The sequence below is a fragment of the Myodes glareolus genome, chromosome 17, assembly GCF_982192425.1.
Source record: "Myodes glareolus chromosome 17, mMyoGla1.1, whole genome shotgun sequence".
Taxonomy (NCBI): Eukaryota; Metazoa; Chordata; class Mammalia; order Rodentia; family Cricetidae; genus Myodes; species Myodes glareolus.
Window position 1 is genome coordinate 25,329,612 of NC_142042.1, and position 22,004 is coordinate 25,351,615.

Genomic DNA, 22,004 nt, shown 5'->3' on the forward strand with positions numbered 1-22,004 from the left:
CAGGTAGAAATGTAGTCAGCAGTTATCTTTAAAATAGTGGGTCCCCAAGCTTAGCAGAACCATGAACAGTTCTGACCTCTTGGGATGTGTACATTAGATGCACCAAAGATTAAGGCTTCCTGCTGAGAACAAATAAAAAAGGAGAGAGGACAAAAGACCCTTTGTGAGCAGAAAGCCCAGGAGACCAAGAATGGATGGCCATTAGCTGGTCAGAGGCCAAGGTTAGGACAGCCTGGAGATCGCAAGTTTGTAGCAGAAAGTGTCCTCCTCTGAATGAACCTTATATTTTCAAGTGCTAGTTTTTAATGCCACCGTTTCATATTTTCACAGATATTTTCAAATTCCAGTTGACGCTTTGACATAAATGTAACAGATATGGAATGTTACTTCTTAGAGAAAATGTTAACATTCTGGGTACCTCAGGAGACTTCTGTAGGTTATGTCCACATATAAAAATGTTACAGTCAATGGAAAAACTTTGAAAGTATTTATTCATGTACGTGTGTGCATGCACATGTGCCATGGTGCGTGTGGTGGTCAGAGGTCAGTCAGCTTGTGGAAGTTGTTGGTTCTCTCCTTCTACCATGATCCTTGAGGTCAAGCTCGGGTCCTCAGATTTGGCAGCAGGCTCCTTTACCAGCTGAGCCATTTTACCAGCCCTGAAATAGTTCCTTTTTAAAATGCTTTTTTCCCCAGACTTCTTCTTGATGATGAGGCCTGGATATGACAGGAAACCTTGTTTGGAGGACTTCCTTTTTAAAACTGCATTCGGTATAAACTATTTACCATTTGCTGAGTGATGTCGGAAGGCTTTCTAGAAAGTTCATTACTTCTCAGAGAAGCGAACACAGTTCTTTCCCTTGGAATATATGCGGTGTCTGAAATTAGAGTTCCAGAAGTCTCCAAGTACTTTTCTCTGTGTTCGCCCATCCTCTCTCTGTAGGTTTTGAATGCACACTAAGGATTAGCACTCAGCAGACCTAATTACCATAACAGTGTGCTGACAGTAACATTGGCAATCCCAGGTGGAATACCAGGGGTGGGGCAGTGAGGGGATGTAGAAAGCAACACAGAGTGTACGCCGGTTTGCAGGAGTCTCAAAGGAAATGTTGGTGAACTGTCAGAGGAAACCAGAAGCGCATTCCAGAATGGAGCAAAGATGGGCTGGTATGGGAAGGAACAGGTGTCCAAGGCTTTGGAAGGCAGAGGCATGCCCGACTGCGTTGTCCTAGATCGAGGTCTCTCTGCTTTCCACTTGATGGTTACCAGCGCTCACCTGTCATGAGCACAAGTTGTGGTGGACTGGGTCTACCTGATCTTTGGTTTCTCTGATTCAATTGCTCCCTTTGCCTCTGAATCATTTCCAGTTCGTTCTGCACACAGTCACCACTTTAGTGTGCTCACAGCTTTAATGCTTAGGCAGCGATTCTCCCGATCAGAAGCTTCCCATGTCCTACAGACAGAGTGCCGTTTCTCAGTTTGAAAGTTCAGGAACACCACCGTCCCATACCAATTGTGAATAATTGCATCTTTCTCTTTCATGTGCATTTACTCATTTTGTCGCTACCCAGGCGTCCTGAGTGACCTTTCACTAATCTGCGGTCCACTTTGCTGCATGTTTTTCTCCTCCATGGGGGAGTCTGCTTCCATCTCTGTTCCCATGTTTCAAGATTCAGCACATGTGTTTTTAGGAGGCTTTCTGTTCAAACCCATATTTGCTAACCTTTGTTCTCATGCACAGTTATTTTCTTGAACTGAAAATATGTAATGATGTGGAGTGGTGATGTCTCAGTGTCTTCAGAGTGTGGGCTACTCTTGCAGAGAACCCAACTTCATTCACAGCATCCATGTTTGGTGACTCAGAATAGCCTATAGCTCTAGCTCTAAGGAATCTGGTGCTCTCTCTGGATTCTTCAGACATCTGCATTCAAACGTGCACATGCTTAGACACACACACACACACACACACACACACACGACAAGAGAAAGAGAGGCTTAAAAATAAATCTTAAAAAGGAACACGAAAAGGTTTCGCCTCTTTAAATAGACTGTGAGATTTTTGAAATCAGAAATCATAATATTGACCATCATGAACATATTGGGAACAGTAGAACAGTGTTTCCCAGTCTTGACTCCATGATATCCTGGTGTCTTTTGGGTAGTTTGTGGGTAGGATGTCTGAATACTGTAGATGTCCTCTATGCCCTGTATACCAGCAGAACTCCAAGTATCTCCAGATGTCCCCCAAGCATGCAAAGGATACCTATGAAAAACCATTGACACAAGACAAACGGGGTAGACTTATTTGTTTATCCAGTTTGTTGTCCAAATTGAAAAAATACTTGAGTTCCCAAGAGAAGTGGATATGTTTGTTAGAGAAGAATAAGGTTAAACTGGAAACTTTCAAACTAGCTGTATCTACAGGAAGCTACTATTAATTGAAGAGAAACTTTAATGTAGGCCAGGGTTAAGAAAGAGTAAGATGATTAAAATACTTGAGAATACTTCACAGTAGTGAGAAACTTCATTTTTACTCATCTCATCAGACTATCATTGCCCATAGAATAAATATTTTTTTGCTTAATAAGAAATTTATGTCTTCTTGGTTTTCTGACCATACCAAGGTCTCCCACTTTTTAGGAAAAGGCTTTACCACCAAGTCACATCCTATTCTGGAAAGGTATATTGATTTCTTATAAAGCTAATAAATTCAGACTAAGTTTTGTTGATGTGTACTTGAGAGAATAAGTTTTGAAATTGTCTGTGAACATTTTTTTTGTGAAGATACATGTTCCCTCTAATAATTATTTGAGAAGTATCCTCAGTAGACACCATTTTTTCAATCCCAAGTGATACATAAAAACATATGTACATATATGATAAAGAGCAGATTATATACTTCCAACATATAATGGTACGGGTATACATTACTGTTCTGAAAGGGAGGCATGGGAGCATGGTGAGGAAATACTGGACCAATGCAAGACCAAAATCTGACTGGGCAAACTCCACACATGGCATCTCCATTTCTGATGTTATAATCCTCTTCAGATCTTCAGCTCCTTCTGTCTTTGTTGATTGCAACCCACTTTTTCTCTTGAGTTGCTTCCACTCCCTGATAGCAGATTTCCTCGGCAGGTATCTCACAGTTCTGACATCTCCAACATTTTGAGGTCTCCAAGAAAATCTAGGCTTCACCTCCATAACTTCATATAGTAGTCTCTCTAGGCCTTCACACAGGGAAACCCCTGCCACACACCTCGCCTCAGTGGCTCTCTTTAGTCTTGTAGGAGGAATCCATAACCTCTTACTTGTGTCCTTACAGTTCAGAACCACGTGGCCAAAGCTGCCAAGTTCTGCTGCTTGCTAGTGCTGGAACATGGCCCCCTTGTTCATTTAGATCTTTTATGAGCTTTCTGTTTTTAATGATTTCCTTCATTGTTTAAGCTTGACTGTCCTGAAATTCAATCTATAGATCAATCTGACCTTAAACTAGGAGATCTATTAGCCTCTGCCCCTGGAGAACTTGAACTAAAGGTGTGCACTACCACACATAGCCCTAAACTTTTCTTTAATTCCTTTTCACAAGTTGGGAGCTTAGCTGGGTAGGATCTTGCCCTAAGGTTACCACTACCTTTATTCCATTTAATATCAGCATTTTCTTTAATCTGTTTACCTCCTTGAATGTAATACTTAACTCCATTCCACTTCCTGATGTTATGTTTCTCCTCAAATTGTACATTTTGTAACTTTCCTTACTCAGCTTGCTCCCTTGCACTATAGACCTTCCTAAGAGTAAACATTAATAACCACAAGACAGTGTCATACTAGGCTGTTTTAACATCTCCTTTGCCAAAGCAATTAATCCAAAACTCTTCAAATTAGTCTCAGGCAGAGTTTTCAAACAAGGACAAATAGGGCCGCATACTTCACCAAAATATCACAAGAACAGTCTCTAGGCCACAAGCTAACATTCTTTCCCTTTGAAACCTCTTGAGCTGTGCCCTCACATTTCAAATCACCATCAACACCACTGTTTTCCATGTTCCATTAAGCCCCACTTCAAACATTTAATTGCTTTTCTAATCCAAAGCCCCAAAGTCTGCATTCCTTCAAACAAAATAATGGCCAGGTCTATCAAAGGAATACCTCAATCCCTGGTGCCAACTTCTGTCTTAGTTTGGGTTCCTATTGCTGTGAAGAGACACTATGACATGCAACTTTCATAAAGGAAAACATCTCATCAGGGCTGGCTTACAGTTTGGAGGTTTAGTCCATTATCATCATGGTGGGAAACATGGCAGACATGGTGTTAAAGAAGTCGCTGAGAGTTCTACATCTTGGTCTGCAGGCAGCAGAACACCATGTGCCACAATGGGCATATCTTGAACATATAAGACCTAAAATCCTGCCTCTGCAGTAACACACTTCTTCCAACAAGGCCACACCTCCTCCTCCAGTAAGGCCACACCTCCTCCAACAAGGCCACACCTCCTCCAACAAGGCCACACCTCCTAACGGTGTCACTTCCTCTGGGTCAAGTATTCACACACATCAGTCTATGGAGACCATTCTTAGTCAAACCGTCATGGCATGCATGCTTGTTTGTAGTGTAGACAGTGGAAGGGAACAGGGCTTTTATAAATATTGCTACTTTATTGTAAGTTCATAGTTTTTCATGTCATCACAGTGGTCTTTGGTGCTTTACGGGGGATGCAGTGCTGACCTGAGACTGACACCCACTGTCCTCTTTCCCCAGCTGTGTGCCAGCCACAGTGCAAACATGGAGAGTGCATCGGGCCAAACAAGTGCAAGTGTCATCCTGGATTTGCTGGGAAAACCTGCAACCAAGGTAGGAATACAGTGTGGAAGCCATGGCATCTCTGTTGTGACAAATAAAAAGCTCGATTCTCACCCCAACCATTTCCCGATCATTTTCATAGCTGTTTCTCCCAACTATGAAAGAATTAAAAATAGGAATGGTAAATCTTAGAAAAATATGTTTTCTTAAAGGATGTTCCCTTACTTGCATTCATGGATACTCATTAAAATGTGTTTGTGGTGAAGAAAACTGTTCTATCTATAATGGAAGTTATATTCTGGGGCCCTAAGAGAGATCAGCAGATAGCAGCACTTCCCAGACAAGCCAGGTAACCTGAGTTTGGTCTCTAGAGCCCACATACAGGAGGAAGGAAAGAACTAAATTTATAAGTTGTCCTCTGACCTCCACACATGTGCCACAATACTCCACACACACAATAAGTATGTAAGTAAAGTTTGAAAAGTCCTAAATTCTAGAATTTCTCGTTTTTCCAATGTTGAGTTGGTAAGCCCTGTATGAAGTGGAGTGCCATGTGTTATAGTTAGGTATGTAGGTAAATAATGAAATGGTTGCAGCTTTCATTTGGAGAGACTAAAGGTCAGAGGTATTGGTTGTCTTGCCTGAGTTCACAGAACTTGTAGAGAAAAGACTGAGCTTTGGCTTACATAATCCATACTCACTTTGATATGCTAGTTTTCAACGAAAAATCATAATGATGATTTCAGTTTTCTGCACGAGCTGCACAGGTTCACCCTCATAATTAATTGTACCTACAGATTTCAACTACTGTACTTAAAAAGCTACAAATAAGGAAAAGTTAATGTTAATTTTTATTTAAAAAAAAGATCAGAGTCACATTTTACTTGAAAATTTAAAACTGAGCTCATGTGTCTTCAAGACTTCACTGTCCCTGCAAAACCGGCAGCCATGGCACACCCAGCAGGAAAGCCTCACTCTTGTGTAGCCGGGACTTCTTACATTCTCACTGATTTCTGGATCGCTGTTAGCCCAGGCCTCACATTTGCTAAGTGCACGTTACAGCTCATTAACTGAATGACCGATTCATACAGTGACTCTTGATCATAAGAGAGTTCCATGAAGGGGGCTGGAGAGATGGCTCAGCGGTTAAGAGCATTGCCTGCTCTTCCGAAGGTCCTGAGTTCAATTCCCAGCAACCACATGGTGGCTCACAACCATCTGTAATGAGGTCTGGTGCCCTCTTCTGGACTACAGGCATACATGCAGACAGAATATTGTATACATGATAAAATAAATATTTTTTTTTTAAAAAAGACAGAGTTCCATGAAGATCACATCTCACACAGTCTGAATCCATACACTGAGCCCTGCCCCTTGTAATCTGGGAGGAACGGCCTGGGTAAGTGTGAGCTCAGCCTGGAGTCCCGATAGTACTTCCTAGAACAGATGGTGCAGAATTACCATACAATAAACTAACTGACTGCTTCCATTGAGGCCCACACATTTTCAGAAGTAGTAATCGTGCCTCAGAGATGCAGGAAATCAAACTTTTTTTTTTTTCTCAAGGAAAGAAATATCAAGAAGCAGTAAATTTGAAATAGCTCCACATAACTGGAAATTAGCATGTGATTAAAGTTGAGCGTTGAAGGAAGACACTGTTGCTACAAGTCTGCTTCAGAAGCAGCCCTGGGAAGCTGCTCAATGGAGTAACAGCTTGAAAGAGTAACAGACATTGACCCAGGGCTTGAGAGATGTTGGGGATAACCTGAATTCAGGGCAAGCTGTGCTTGCAACTGGCTGGATGCAGTAACCCCTCCACACTCAGGTTGTTCTTGGTGGCTTGCTCTTCCTTCTGAGTCCTTTCTGGAATTGTTGCTCTAAAGTCAGGTATAAAGTTATGATTTTGAAATCACTTGCTTTCTCTCTAAGATGCTGCCTTTCACCACAGATGGAATACTACCTCAAATTTTGGCAAGATTGTCTTTAATCATTTGCTCTCCCTTCTCATTCTCCAGTAAGGTTATTCATGCCCATTTTCTTCTCCTTATGTATCTCTACCCACACAAATCCACCCCCATCCAAGAGAGAATACTATTATATATATAATTTTTTATAGCTGTCGTACTGGGGAATTCCTTTTAGCATGTAAAGATATTATGCCATCATATACTTTTTAGAAATTAATACACATTTGAATGCATGATTCACACTAATTTCAGAAGAAACCATTTATAAATATTGATTACTAGTGTTTCGGCTTGGTTTTTGTTCCATACATTGAGTTCCTCATCCCAAGGAAAGAACAGTAGAGAAGAATACACAGCCAGACATTCCATCTGGGCCTACTACGTACGGCAGAATGCCAGTTGCCTGGCTGAGCCCAGTTGTAAGTGTTTCCCCCCTAACTGTGGTGTCATCAACAACTTCGCTTTTTGAAAGCTCCAAACCCAGAAACAAATGTGCCTTTGATTTAGAAAGTTAAGTGGCTGATAAACAGAATGTGTTGTAAAACAGAAAGCAGAGAGGCTGCCCTTTTGACATTCCCCTTTGGGCCCAGTCGTCTTGTGACGTTTCGTTAAATAGCAATGACCACAGTTCTTCATGGATTATCTTCATCTTTATGGCTTTTCATAAAGCTTCTAATGCATGCTCTAATTAGATGAGAGCCAAGTACGGCATAAGTTTTTACTTCTGAATGAAAGCATGATGATATGCCATGCTAGGATGTAGGTCAAGTCTGTATGCAAATTAGCATTCGTGCATTACTTGGGCATATTTTAAACTATTATTAGCAATGTAACAATGTAAAGGTAAGTCTAAAATTGGTCATTTAAACTTTAATATCCTAAACAGGGTTAGTTGGTTATTTGGTTTTGTTGTCTTCTGTTGTTGATGAAAGTCACATATTAGTCTTATTTTGGTTTTTAATGATATGAAAATGAAAGATTATTAATTTATAATTTCTTTGGAAAGGAAGATGACTATCATAGGTTTTCAGAAGGAGAATTTATTTTAAAAAAGTAAAAAAAGAGTTAGAAATTATTTGTGAAGTAGCCAAAGAGTCCTTTTAAGCTCCATCAACATTTGGTAATTGTTTAATATATACTTGTGAAGATTTTTAGGGCTAACAATGACATCAGTTCAAAGCTGACTCTTATTACCTTCTCCCTGCTGTGAAGATGAGCCCTCCTACCCAACTCCTCTTGACCAAGGCAGTGAACAGCCTCTTTTCCAACCCCCGGATCATCAAGCCACAAGTGTACCTTCAAGGGGTGAGCGTACATTGTCTCAGGTGGTCGCTCCGCCCACCCGCACGGCTTCCTGCAAACGCCAGTGCAGAAGTCCCGAGCCTTCACCCTGAGCCTGTGGAGCAAGCCATGGGAGTTGTCACCTGTTGCTGAGTCTCTGTGCCCTGGAAAGCGTGGCGCCCTCTCTTCTCTTCCTGTATTACGTATCATTGCTCTTTCTCCTCTTCTCTGGGTTTGGAAACCTTTCCCGAAAATCAGATAGAAAGATAGTTTGTGTTTTCATCTGTAGGCGATATCAGAAATGCCTCTGCTAAGCTATATAGGTTTGGATGACGTTTTCCGGGTAGATTTTGAACGTAATTTAGGGCCCTTCTTCTCTCACTGTCAGGGATATGGGATTTTAGGCTTGTTTAGAAATCGCACCACACATCGGCTCCTTTCATTCAGTGCACACTGCTTAATGTCAAGAGGGTTGCGTTCTGGTTCTAATTAGTTGTGTATTGGAAACCCATCTGAAGTGTCCTGGCCTTGACACCACTCAGTAGTAGGGGACAGTAAAGGAGTTCCTGCCCTGCTTGTCTGTGGGGCTGGTGTGAGACCCGCTCACCAAAACTCTTGTCATCTCCAGGGTGATGGGAAAAGCTATAGCTGAGTAAGGTGGTAGACTTTCCAGTTCCAGATTTTTATTTCTCCCACGCACAGGCGTGAGGACTTAGGACGACTGAAGTAGTCTGGGAGTACTTACTGGCTCTGCTGGCGGGGAATGTGTTAAACCTGCGTGTGTGTTCTGCACTAGGGACCAGGACAGTGTGTTCGCTTTGGGGTTGCTCATCATTAAGGGAAAGTTGTGGCCGTTGCTATTTTGGCCTACATTCACCTATGGCCTTACTTTAGTGAGATAAAGTTTTAAAGGTTAGGTTTCTGAAACATCATCTGATTTAAGCATCAGAAAGAAAGCGGTCCAAATACACTGAAGCGAACGGACGATGCTTTCTTGTAAAACTGCAGTGGCTATCTTATTATGACTGTCTTTCTTTATCTGCATACTAATACAGGTTCTGGCTCTCTTTTCCCTGAAATCTAATAACGATGCTATGCAGCTTGCATTTGTGTTCTTGGCCAGCTCCCCGCCTTGTCTCTACCTTCCCCCTCCAAGCTCCCACATCCACCAACCTGCTTAAATGTGCCCCTGATGACAATGCTTTTTACATGCATAATACTTAAAGTGTTTGAATGTGAGAGATACAAGTGCATTCTTTTATTTATTTATTTATTTATATGAAAATTTCCACCTCCTCCCACTTCCTTCCCCTCCCCTCCCCCCACTCCTCTTACCCATCCTTCTCCAGGCCAAAGAGCAGTCAGGGTTCCCTACCCTATGGGAAGTCCAAGGTCTTCCCCATTCCCCCCAGGTCCAGGAAGGTGAGCATCCAAACAGACAAGGCTCCCACAAAGCCCGTCCATGCAGTGGAACCAAAGCCCAGCGCCATTGTCCTTGGCTTCTCAGTCAGCCTCCACTGTCAGCCACATTCAGAGAGTCTAGTTTGATCACATGCTCCATCAGTCCCATTCCAACTGGCCTTAGTGATCTCCCAAGTGCATTCTTTAGAGGAAGATGTGTGCATGATTAAGTTCATTATAATTTTATTGCAGATCTCTATTATGCTTCCAGGGCAAGATTAAGTGAACTTAAAAGGACACCAGCATTTATTTACTAGACTTGCCTGTCAACTTCTACATTTCTTGGAGACACAGTCAGGAGGAGTCTTTCGTGCTTTTTATAAGGACATTTACCAGAGTTTGAAAGTGTCATTTTAAAATTTCTACCTTAATTTGATAAAATACAAATGCGAGTACCACATTTATCAGACGCAACACAAAAATAACTCAATTGTTTAAGGCTTTGGGTCAACAAAGAAAACTAAGGCAGAATAACTGTAGACTAGAAACTTTCGAGAAAATGGAAGGGAAGAGGTTCTTCAGCATGATGCCGGGAGCTTTGGTACTCCCTGCTCATCAGGATCTGTTATGGGGTCAGTGTTGATGAACGGTGGCTGGAACCCTGCTCTGTTATGCCTGCAGTGGCTCCGGGAAAGGCTACTGTGAAGCTTGTTGGACTTGGGGCCAGGCAGTCATCAGAGACACTTGACATAACAGTTGCCACCTGTCATGGCAGCCTCATCCAGCCATTAGCAGCTGCTAGGGCAGCTTCTCAAGTTGCTTTCCACATAGTACCTGGTAGCCGGCAGTATAACCAGCGTCCCTTCACTTTTTACCGGTTGGATGCTCTGTTTTCTTTTCTCTATTTTTTTCATAGAGTAATTTTCAGATTTTTAACAACTATGACAGTTTGTTAGTTTTTATATCTTTTCAGTTTTAAGATTCCTAACCACAAAGCGCTTTCCCCATGAGAAGGAAAAGATAAATCTGGATAAAGTCAGGCTTTAAGATCCCTGGCAACCCATGGCAAGCCAGCCTGGGTCCCCAAAGGCATCCTAAGGAGCCCATGGGCCAGCCTTGGGGCCAAGTTGTGGAAGCGCTGCCTCCACTGGGTATCAGCTTTAACCAGGGACACGATATCTGGAGAGGTTCCCACTGGCATCCAACACTCCTTGCTTGTGAGCTGCCCAGGGTTATGAACAGCTGCTGGTTCCGGTAAGGAACCTTCAGAAGTTTCTGTTGCTCTCTAAAAATAAACTAGGGAGTCTTAATTGATACTTTAAGAAGCCCTCTCTGGAAATGCAGAATCAAATCCGACACTTAGTTTCAGGCACTGATTTGTTACCTGCTTTGAGCACAGGAAAAGAAAAGATTCTCTCTTACAAAATACTCAGATTTAAGTACCTTCCTCCTGGGATTCATCAGGGCTCCTGTGAGTCCAGGGGAGTGATGTTAAGGATGCTGGCAAACTTCTGAAAGATAAGAAAGATTTCCCTGACTCAAATGTATATTAAAATTTCAAATACAAACTAGAAGAGTATGAACAGGGATTAGAATTTCCCCTCAGGCCTTCCTCCGCATTCTTGCTTCACTCAGCATGGGGTGGGGGGTCAACTTTTTTGATAGAATAATCTACAAAGTATCTATCTTCTATGAGCACAGGGAGATTTTTTTTTTAAAAAAAAAATGCTTAATGTGATTCTGTTTTGAAAACCTTTGGGCAAAAGACAATAAAGCAAAGAATTGCAGAAAACACAGGAAATGACAAAGGTATTTGCTATGTTTATCTGACCTCTCCAGACTTTGCCCATCTGGCGATGTGCTTACCTTGTGGTAAGGGGAGAAAATAGACCAAGTTGGAAAATCAGTAAGATGTGAAAATATTCTTAGATGTTTTATTTATTTGGTGACTTTAAAGTGTAATGCAACTGGATGTTTCAGTGAAATACTACATACCTCTAGTAAACGAGCAGGTCAGATTTAATTTCGAATAGATTTGAAAACAACTTTAAAGCTAGACATATTATCTGTATTTTTATTCAGTGATATAGATAAACTGATAATTAAATTATGCTAATAAGGCATTTCTGCTGATGTTTCCAGACAAAATAAATATATGGTCACACTTCTTTTTAATGAGGTCTGTGTTATGGGCATTACTATTTCAGTGTTTTAAGTCATTTTGAATTTTATGTTGACTTGAGGCAGTTTTCAGTTTGTGCTGGCAAACTTTTATATCGAGGAATTCATTAATTTCACATTGATATTTAAAGCAGTAAACGTAAGATACATAATGATGTTTTGTCCCTTAGTGTTTCCACGGGCTCCTCTTAACTGCCAAATGGATGAAAATTTATTGGGAGGCTATAAAACTTGGTTTGTGATTTGAATGGATTAGTAAGATAGGAAGCTGAATTTTCTCTAACCCAAGGTCAGTACAGAACCTATCAAACTAAACAAGAAAAGTCACAGTAATGATCTGTCGGATCCATGCACTGTTTTTCCCCTCTGAAAACATAGCTGTCCTTTCAGAAGTTCAAATCATTTCTAATGTCTCAATATTTGCATGCTGTCTATGGAGTGAAAAGTGTCATGTGCTATCCTCTGGAATAGAATCCATTATCACAAGTGTCCAATAGCAGAACCACAGGTATTTTAAGCTTAATGGCAGCCAGAGAGCAGAGCACCGCTACCCTTGTGTCGAGGGTGCTGCTCTTTGTGGAGGTTACAGACAGGCACAGAGAATCAGAGATCCATAATGTTCCCAGCAACATCTGGCTGCTCCTGGTGTGATTTTCATTAAGATGGCACACACAGGCTTTATCTGTCGTGGAAGTGACGATTTCACGGTCATGACCCTTTCTCCCCCTCTTATCTTCCACACTGAGAAGCATTTTCAACATTTCCCATCATTGCTGAGTTTTGTGATTTTTCTGTTTTAACCCTCATTCTTTGCAGATTTAAACGAGTGTGGCCTGAAGCCGAGGCCCTGCAAGCACAGGTGCATGAACACGTTCGGCAGCTACAAGTGCTATTGTCTCAACGGATACATGCTTATGCCAGATGGGTCCTGCTCAAGTATGTCAAGAATCCTAACTGCTTTCTAAGTGCCCTAGGCTTGCTTTCTGTCATGCTTTGGTAGCCTGCCTTTGGGCAAGCCGCCTCTTCCCCTCCACTGGACAGGATGTGTGTCTGTGTTTGTATGCAGGCCTGAGGAACTGAGGATCGAAGTGAGAGGCGCATGTTTATAGACATGACATTCTCTTACTGCGCAGGCCAGCATAGGTGGGCTTCTAAGTGGATCTAGAGCAAGAACCACATTTGCTAATGCTTTTCTCAGTGTTCTCCCTGGGTAGAGAAGAACCATTCCAGGTCAAAGACTATTAATGATGACTGAGACATTGCTTGGAAAGAACCCACTGTCTCTGTTTATAAATACCTCCAAGTTTGTTTTTATAATTCTTGATAATAAATCGTAGGATCATTTAAGAAATATGTAAAAGGAAAAACTGCTTTAAGCGAAAATGAAAATAACATCAGAAAAATTGAGGTTTTTTTTTTTTTTAAATAGGGTCTCACCTATCCTAGGTACCCTCCAACTTGCTATACAGCTGATAGTGACTTTGAATGGCTAATCTTCCTTCCTCTACCTCCTGAGTGCTGAGATTATAGGCAAGCACTGCCACAATTGCCTTTATGAGGTATTAGAATTAGACTCTTCATGCATGCAAGACAGGCATTCTAGCAACTGAGTGCATCCCCAGGCCTCAGAGGGGATCTTAAGTGTATCTTTATAAGAGAATTGTATGATGTTTCCTGTTATCACTTGATTGTGTTTTTAAAGTGGACATTTCCCTAAAATTCTCTGTCGGCTGAAAACCGAATAACTTGAATTTCTATGCTAATCAACAAGCAGTGACCTGATTTTTATTTTTGCCTCATTACCAGTTAACTAAGATGAATTTCACATAAAAACAATAATAGCTAATTTTATTTAGTGCTATACAGACATCACTGGAACTTTTGTTTGATGGAAGTTTAATTTTAATTGCATTTGACAATGATTCCAGAGTCCCTTAACGTTATGAGGCTCACTAGGAAATCTTCTTTTGTCCTACAAAGAATTTTAATGTGTAATTGAGACAGTTAATTATACATTTTGGTTACGATTTGCATTTAACTCGAGTAATCTGGAGAAAGACCTCAGTTCTACCTTAACAATACAGATCAGAGAAAGCTCTCTCCCTGCCTGCCAATCCTTTAAAAACATTAAAGGGCTTTTCCAGGTGTGATGATGGGCAGGGCCACTTGTCAGTCATCCCGCTTTGGAGGTCATCCTTCACCCCTGGTGGTTAGTTGACTCCCCAGTGTTGAATCAGTGCCCCTCAATTGCAGGATGCGTGAAAACAAGGGCTTATGTTACAGGTGCTGTCTGCCTCTCGGAGACAGCAGTCACTCTCTTTCCAGGTGCCCATTCCTGTTCCATGGCAAACTGTCAGTACGGCTGTGATGTGGTCAAAGGACAGATCCGGTGCCAGTGTCCTTCCCCTGGCCTGCAGCTAGCTCCCGATGGGAGGACCTGCGTGGGTGAGTGAGTTCAGTCATCAAGCATCTGCCAGCAGATGGTTAGGGTTGACTACATAGGAGAAAAAGGCAGTTTAACTTCGTCAGGTCTGGAGCTACCTGCCAGAAGAGGATTTCTGTGAACCGATCAACACAGTCTTGCTTTTGAAACCTGAAGGACGGGAGGAAGCATCATGCAGAGGAAACCAAGTGTGCACAAGCAGTGAAGTCCAGCAGAGCACCAATTTTGTAATCCAGATCAAGGGAGCGGTGGAGCTGAACAGCTCACTAAATCTACACTAGTACATGTGTTGGACTACAGGGCCTAGAATTTTCCTAGAATATTGAGATGGCAGTATAGATCTAGATATGTTAGTTAGGAATAGAACTTCCTTTCTCTGAACTTAGGTCTCCCTTTCCTTAAAATGGAAATAATACTACATAGCCAAAGAGCTCAGGAGAGCTCGTCACAGAGCTATTCACTACGTAAGACCCATTTCCTGAGTAGTTGCTGCATTCAAACACTGTCCTAAGTGCTGGGTGTATGGCAATGGACAAAGCGCATGAGGCTTGTGTCCTTGAGACGTTTATCATTTAGCGGCGAAGACAGATGATAAATAAGTACTTCATAAAATCACTGACCATGCTAAGTACTAATATAAGGCAGCAAGAGAAACAAAGCCAGGAAGGGTCCATCTTAGAAAATAATCATTAGGGAATAATAATTAGGGAACAATTATTAATAATCGTTAGGGAAGTCCTAAAGTTAGCCCTGGGCCATTAGGTGTATAAAGAATGTGCCAAGAAAGCTGGAGAGGTGGCTAGCTAAGAGCACAAGCTACTCTTCAGAATTCCCGGCACTCCCAGTCCAGCTCATAACCATCTGTAACTCCAGTTCTGGGGGATCTAAGGCTCGCTAGCCTCCTCAGGAACCAGGCATGCACATGGTACGCGTATCTATATGCAGTCAGAACAGTCATAATAGAAAGTAATTTTTAAAAAATTAAAGAACCTGCCAACAGGTGAAGTGGTTTGGTGGAGAGAACTTCGATGACAATGAGGCCCCTAAGAGAGACTTTTATGGATCTAATCTACATGGGGAGTAGAAAAAGACAAGATCTCCTGAGTAAATTGGGAGCGTGGGTACCTTGGGGGAGGGTTGGAGGAGAGGGGAGAGGGAAGGAGGAGAACAGAGAAAAATGTAAAGCTTGATTAAAAAAAATCAGTAATAATAATAATAAAAGAGTGGCGGCAAGAAGTTCAGTTTTATGGCTTCCTGTCTCGGTATAAAGCAGGAGGTGGTTGGCAGGAATGGGCTGGGACGGGGTGAGACTGGTTCCAGTCATTGTCTGTAGGTAGAACAGGACTTTTTTTTTTTTTTACCAGACTTAATAGTTTAAGAGTTGTTGGCTAAAGATTTAGCATGCATGCTTCTAGTTCAAGGAACTAAGTAGACATAGCCAAGTATCTGCCGATGCTGTGTGTGAGGGAAGAAAAGCTTGGGGAGGGGGGGAGCTGAAAGCTGGAGGTGCGGAATTCCCGTCTGTCCCTGCGGTAGCTGGGGGATATCCTTATGATGATGCGCTTGTCTCTGCCTTTCCTAAGATGCAATTGACCTTTGTTTCTAGATATTGATGAATGCGCTACTGGAAGAGTCTCCTGCCCTCGGTTTAGGCAGTGCGCCAACACATTTGGGAGTTACATCTGCAAGTGTCACGCTGGTTTCGACCTCATGTACATTGGAGGCAAATACCAGTGTCACGGTAAGGGAACTGCCCCGTCCCTGTGTAAGCTTCCTGCTCGTAGCATTGATCAGTCTCCAGGCGTGGTGATAACTGGGCTGCTGGGACGGGGAGGAGGGTCCAGGCATTAGAAGAGCAGTGTCTGCCTCACCCACCAGCCATTCTGGAGCCATGTGTACCGTGTCTCTTCTGTTCATCGCTGTTTTACGTGGACCCCTGTCCCACGTGGTGTGCATTCCGTGTTGTCACGTGTCCCTCCGCTTGTTTTTCTGCCCCCGGTGCAGACATCGACGAGTGTGCCCTGGGGCAGCACCAGTGCAGCAGCTCTGCCCGATGTTACAACGTCCACGGGTCCTACAAGTGTAAATGTAGAGACGGCTACGAGGGCGACGGACGGCACTGTGTGTGTGAGTAAATCCTGCCCCGCGCTCCCGTCTTCCGGAAGTATGGGCTTGCGTGAAGGCCGTTGCTGAAGAAGATGAGGGAGATAAAGTTATTGAAGACATAGCTTTCATACCTACTAACATCAACCTATCCTGTAACTAGCATTCAAAGCCGTAGAATGTCCTGAGCACAGTCTGGGAGTTGCTTCCTTTCAGCTACAGGAAGAAAGGATGGGCTCCTCCCTAGGCACTGGAGTTTGTTGAGTCTGCAATAAACATCCACTGTTAGCGTTGCGTTATGATAATTGGCATGTAGTCTGCAAGTTTGTTTTCTACTGGAAATAATTCCAGTATTTATTTTCCCTATATTTAAAACCGCCTGGCTCTTAAACTGCCTAAGTTGTCACTGGAGCCGTAGTTACTAGACACACATGAGAAACGCAAGCTCCTGAGGATGCAAGTTTGACAAGCCAGAGGCCATAATTTACTGCACATTTCATGTCACACTAGATAGCTCTTAAAATTTCCCCGAGTAGAACATTTACAGAAAAACCACAGGGCATAAAATTCTGTGGATTAAAGGGCTTTTGAAGTGTTGTGAAGTCATGCTTCCTCTGGCATTATATCATTTCAGGCAGATTAAATATTGATTCTTTTTGGTGAAGATTATCAACAGGAAATATACAGATGATTTTTTAATTTTGAAAATCCATTTTTAGAAAGCAAATATAAATTAGCAAACGTGAGGAAAAGCCAGTTATAAAACTATTTTTTTTTTTTGCACAAGTTGAATACATCTAAGGCGTAGGTGAGGCAGTATCTGCCTAGTTTGTAGCGTTTGAAACACAGTTGCATAACACACATGCAGGAGGGGAACACAGCACAGACGGTGCTTCTCACAAAAATGTAATCTTTCCACATTTGGGGAGAAACATTCTGTTGCTACTGCTTTATAAATGTTGAAAACATTTTTGTGCTTTAGTAATGCATATTCATTATAGAAACACCAATATATTTTTTCCCTGTGTCCTAAAGGACACACATTTGTTATCAGAAAATCCTGTGGCTTCTTATAGCCAAGAATAACGTGAATGGAAAAATAGGACTCGTTAGCATGAGGTGTTTCTGTGCATGTTTTGTTTGCAGTTTCCCGTTGCACGTTTTTTAAAGAGAGAAATGTTTTCAGACTAATTTATTCTTTGGATTTTTTTTTTTCAGATATCCCCAAAGTCATGATTGAGCCTTCAGGTCCAGTTCACGGGCCAGAGAGAAACGGTACAATCTTAAAGGGTGATGGCGGACATGCTAATAGGATTCCTGACGCTGGGAGTACGAGGTGGCCCCTGAAGACACCGTATATTCCTCCTGTCATCACCAGTTGGCCCACTCAAAAGCCAACGACAAGACCTACACCAAACCCAACACCACAGCCTACTCCACCACCACCACCCCCGCTGCCAACAGAGCCCAGAACAACTCCGCCTCCACCACCAACCCCAGAAAGGCCATCCACCACACTGACGACTGTAGCTCCTGACACCAGGACATCTCCTCATGTGACTACAGCGGACAGTGGGATACAGACAGATCCTCAGAAACCCAGAGGGGATGTGTTCAGTAAGTCGCATGAATTATTATCCTTTTAAAGATTTATTTATTTTATTTTGTGTGCATGAGTGTTGTGCATTTGTGTATGTAATATATACTGTGTCCCTGCTCACTGGAGTCCCTAGAGCTGGTATTGCAGTTGGTTGGGAGTCACCGTGTCTGTACTGGGACTCAAACCTGGGTCCTCCACAATAGCAGCTGGTACCAGCCCTGAGTCATCTTTCCAGCTTCAATTATTATCTTTCAAGATGACATTCAACCACCCTGGGCCATCTTTTTTAGGAAATCCGACTGATAAAAAGAGTTAGCTGATTCAGGTCCATCCATGGTGATTGCCACATAGTATAGAAAGCTTTGTGAAGAGTCAGTGTGATTGGGCAAGTAGGAAGGAATGTGTGGAGACAGCCTCCTGTCTCTCATAAAAGCCAGGCAGCAAATCACAGATCTTCCCCATAGATCTTAACATAGTCGGCTTCACTTGGTGGTGTTCAAAAGTGGGAAACTTAATATGCCTAATGCTGTTTAACTTTTAATCTTCATTCATTCAGTGACTAAGTTTGAGCATCCTTTGGGGTGACAAACCATGTTAGATATTGGACTCACAATGATAAGGCAGGAAAGGGTACAGTCTGGTGGGAAGGAGGGGTCTGGTAGTTATCACTGTACCATGTCAGTGAATGGAATGGGATTTGTGGAGACTGTTCTGGGATTGGAGGAAAGGAATCAGATTTTTTATATGGGACTTTTACAGATTGCTGAGTGGAGCTGGACAGAGAGAATGAGGGAAGAGTGACCTCACAGTTAAAGAGGAGGCAGAACAACAGGGGGCACAGGAGCAGGAAGTAGTGTAGACTGCCGGCTGGAGGGGTCCATCAGGGAGAGAGATGAGGCTGAACGTTTGCCCTTCGTGCTAGCTGTTAGCTGGTGGAGCATGGACGTGGGCCCCAGGGAAGAGTCCTAGCCCTTCGCAGGTATTGAGCAGAGGGGAAAGCCACCAATGAGAGAGGCTGTGGGAAAAAATGAAAGGCGAGGGGGAAAAGGCTTCTCTCTTGTTCCCAGACTAAGCTTGGCATATTAGCACTGTCCGTGTGTGCACTCACTTGCCTGTTTCACTTCACGTGTATTTAGGCTCTTGTACATTCAAAACGTCTACCAAACCTGTGCCTTTATGTCATTACCAATTTATGCTTTTCCCATGATGGAGCCAACGTGTGCCATTTAAATTAAATGTCACTAATATTTTATGAGCTAAATAGAATACTGATGCTTGTAGTTCTTGTGTATGTGTGTGAGTGTGTGTATACATGTGTGGGTGTGTATATGCTTGTATGTGTGTGGGGGTGTGTATATAGTATGTGGGTGTGTATTTACTTGTATATATGTGTATATACATGTATATGAGTGTGTGTATACACATGTGGATATGTATATGCTTGTATGTATTTGGGGGTGTGTATACAATATGTGGGTGTGTATTTACTGATATGTGTGTGTATACACGTGTGTGGTGTGTATATGCTTGTATGTGTGTGGGTGTGTGTATACACATGTGTATGTGCTTGTATGTGTGCAGGTGTGTGCAGACGTGTGCAGGTGTGTATATGCTTGTATGTGTGCACATGTGGAGACCACAGAACAACTCTGGGTGTTGTTTCTCAGGTGGAGTCAACTTTTTTCTTTCTTTTGGGACGGGGGCTCTCATTGATCTGGAGTTGCCCACAGGCTAGTCTGGGTAGCTGGTGAGGTACAGGGATCCATCTCTCTGGGACTCTCCAGCATGCTGGTTACACGTGCGCCAGGCCCAGGTCTACACTTTTAAAACCTGGTTTCCAGGGATCGAACACAAGCACTGTACTAACTGAACCATCTCTCCAGCCTCCACAATGACTGTAGTTCTTCACAAGAGAAGACACATGAGATTATCAGTTTCCTTTTCCTTTGGCGCTGCCGTTTATTTGAAGGGAGATTGAGATTTGTTCTATTGTGGTTGCACGTGGTTTAGACACTCTGCATAAGTTCTAGGAGAATTCGATGGTACATCTCAAAATATCCATCTCATCTGTGCATATCTATTTGGTTTTGAAATTGATTGCTGTGTGTGTTGTCTCTCCTTTGTATTTTCCTATCTTTTTGTGATCATTGCATAATATGATTTTTACTCGTGTCTCAGCCAAGTACGCTATCTATGTATGTTATTTTTCTGCCTTTACTGATCATGAAAAGTTGGCAACATAACATAAATACACGCACTGATGGAGAGACCATCTTTCTAGGCATTCCTTGTAATAGTTTCTTTTGTTAAAGAGCCCCCATGAATCTTCTTCTCATCACACATAGATACACATCAAGGAATTAAAAATAGTGTGGAAGTTTACCAGGCGAACCTAGCAGTGTAAGACTGGGGAGGTGCCTAGCTGCAGTGTAAGACTGGAGAGGTGCCTAGCTGCAGTGTAAGACAGACTGGGAAGGTCCTAGCTGCAGAGATTCTCCAGAGCACTTACTGTAAGCGAGTGTGATCCCTGGGACATTCTCCGGGCGATCACCTTGATCGTGTGCCAGGACTATCACATGCCACAGATAACCTTGCCGCTCAGACACGCTGCCAGGAATTACAGTCCACTCCCCCTTCATCTTCAGCAATAGCTACTCCTAAGTTTAGTGTGTAGGAGAATATTGTGGAGACTTCTAAACTTGATCTCTTGTGGTTATAGCATATATTCTGAAAAATGAAAGGTTACCAAGGTTTTTATTCAGAAAAAGAAAATGTTATTTATTTCCTGTGAAAATAGTAAGGAACCTTAGCATATTTTTAGTGCACCTATTTTTTTTATTCTAAAAAAGATTGTACCTAAAGTGTCACCATTTCTTACCAAGAACTTGTGTGCCTTTCGACCAAGTCTTCTCTCTCTCTCAGTTTATAGATTCAAAATTTACCATATGTCTATAATCTAAATGATTGTGAAATGCAAAATTTTCCAGATTTTTATAAATATAATCAGGTGCCAATGCTGTATGAGACACGCTGAAGGATCTTTGCATGGTGAAATGATTGATTTAAAAAAAAAAAAAGGCCTGTCAACCATGGAGAGCGGTGATCTCAGCATGTCTGCTTCCGAGCTCCTCAAGATAGTTAAAATACAGTTTACTTTATGATTGTATTATGAAAAAGTTAGTTTAAAGACTCACAAATATTTTACTGCAAGAAAGATTTAGGAAACAATCCCGCAACACAATATGGGCTTGCAAAGAGCACCATCGACTGCAGCGCTTTGTTCCTTTGATACTGCTACAAAAAAAAAGGGATGCAGAATTGCAAACTTTCGTTTTAAACTGCAAATAAGTGGTCCCTGTGCTAATTGCCATGGTCTCTGGGCATTTTAATTTGGGGCCTAGGGACATTACTAAAGCAGCATTACTCAAGGGTCCTAGAGTCTTATTCTTATATCCCATGATTTTATGAAGACTCTTAGGTCACTCCTGTTCTATCCAGCAACCTTCCCCATAGCCCAGATCACAACAGAGACATTCTTGTTTAACCTAAATTTAAGAAACCATAATGTCGTCATACTCCGCGGCAATGACTCTTGGTCATTGTGTTAAGGTTCACTTCCCATGAACTTCCAGAAGTATTTCAGAAAATGAATCTATTCTTCCTTAGGTTAAGTAGTTTGAATTGCATTTCTTGTTGAAGCTAAATTCCCCTTCTTGATTCTGATGGCCTTCCAAATAAATGATCAGCTATTTCAGATTACAGTTTTACTCTCAGCCTGACCGAGGATAACAAAGCCACCGACGGTAAACATTGTCTAGAAAATTTTATGTCCAGTGTACTTTTAAAATTTAAGCCTGATGTCGAGAGCTAGTATAAATCATGCCGTGGGGGGTATGGAAATAGGTTGAAGCGTATGAGATGGATTCCCTCCAGGACTCTTCTCACGATGCACTGAGTCAGGAAGCCTGGGTTTGCTTCATCCCTCTGATATTTATGAATTTGCAACCCAGATCTTCTTTTCCACTGAGTGGATTCAAGGTCAGAGAATTCAAGTAAAAATTGTGTGAATAATGAACAGCTATGAACTGGGAAAGATTACTTACTGTATTGATTCACTATACCATACTGGGGAGAATAAATATATTAAAAAGTCACCTTTTATGTAGGATATGAAATATTCAGCATCTATTTCAAAATAAGAGTAATCTGAGGTAGTGGTCCTCGACC

At 42.2% G+C, this 22,004-nt stretch overlaps 1 protein-coding gene across 4 annotated transcripts in view; it reads left to right on the forward strand.

Moving 5' to 3' along the window:
- Npnt (nephronectin) overlaps positions 1 to 22,004 on the forward strand; it is a 66,510-nt gene that overhangs the window by 26,179 nt on the left and 18,327 nt on the right. For 2 of the 4 annotated variants that reach the window (XM_048456816.3, XM_048456817.3), the window contains 7 exons: positions 4,760 to 4,852; positions 7,981 to 8,073; positions 12,448 to 12,567; positions 13,957 to 14,076; positions 15,681 to 15,815; positions 16,079 to 16,201; positions 17,396 to 17,794. In XM_048456816.3, the coding sequence (XP_048312773.3) occupies positions 4,760 to 4,852; positions 7,981 to 8,073; positions 12,448 to 12,567; positions 13,957 to 14,076; positions 15,681 to 15,815; positions 16,079 to 16,201; positions 17,396 to 17,794 (1,083 nt within the window). The remainder of the gene's footprint in view (positions 1 to 4,759; positions 4,853 to 7,980; positions 8,074 to 12,447; positions 12,568 to 13,956; positions 14,077 to 15,680; positions 15,816 to 16,078; positions 16,202 to 17,395; positions 17,795 to 22,004) is intronic. The other 2 variants (XM_048456818.3, XM_048456819.3) reach the window with 1 other exon arrangement.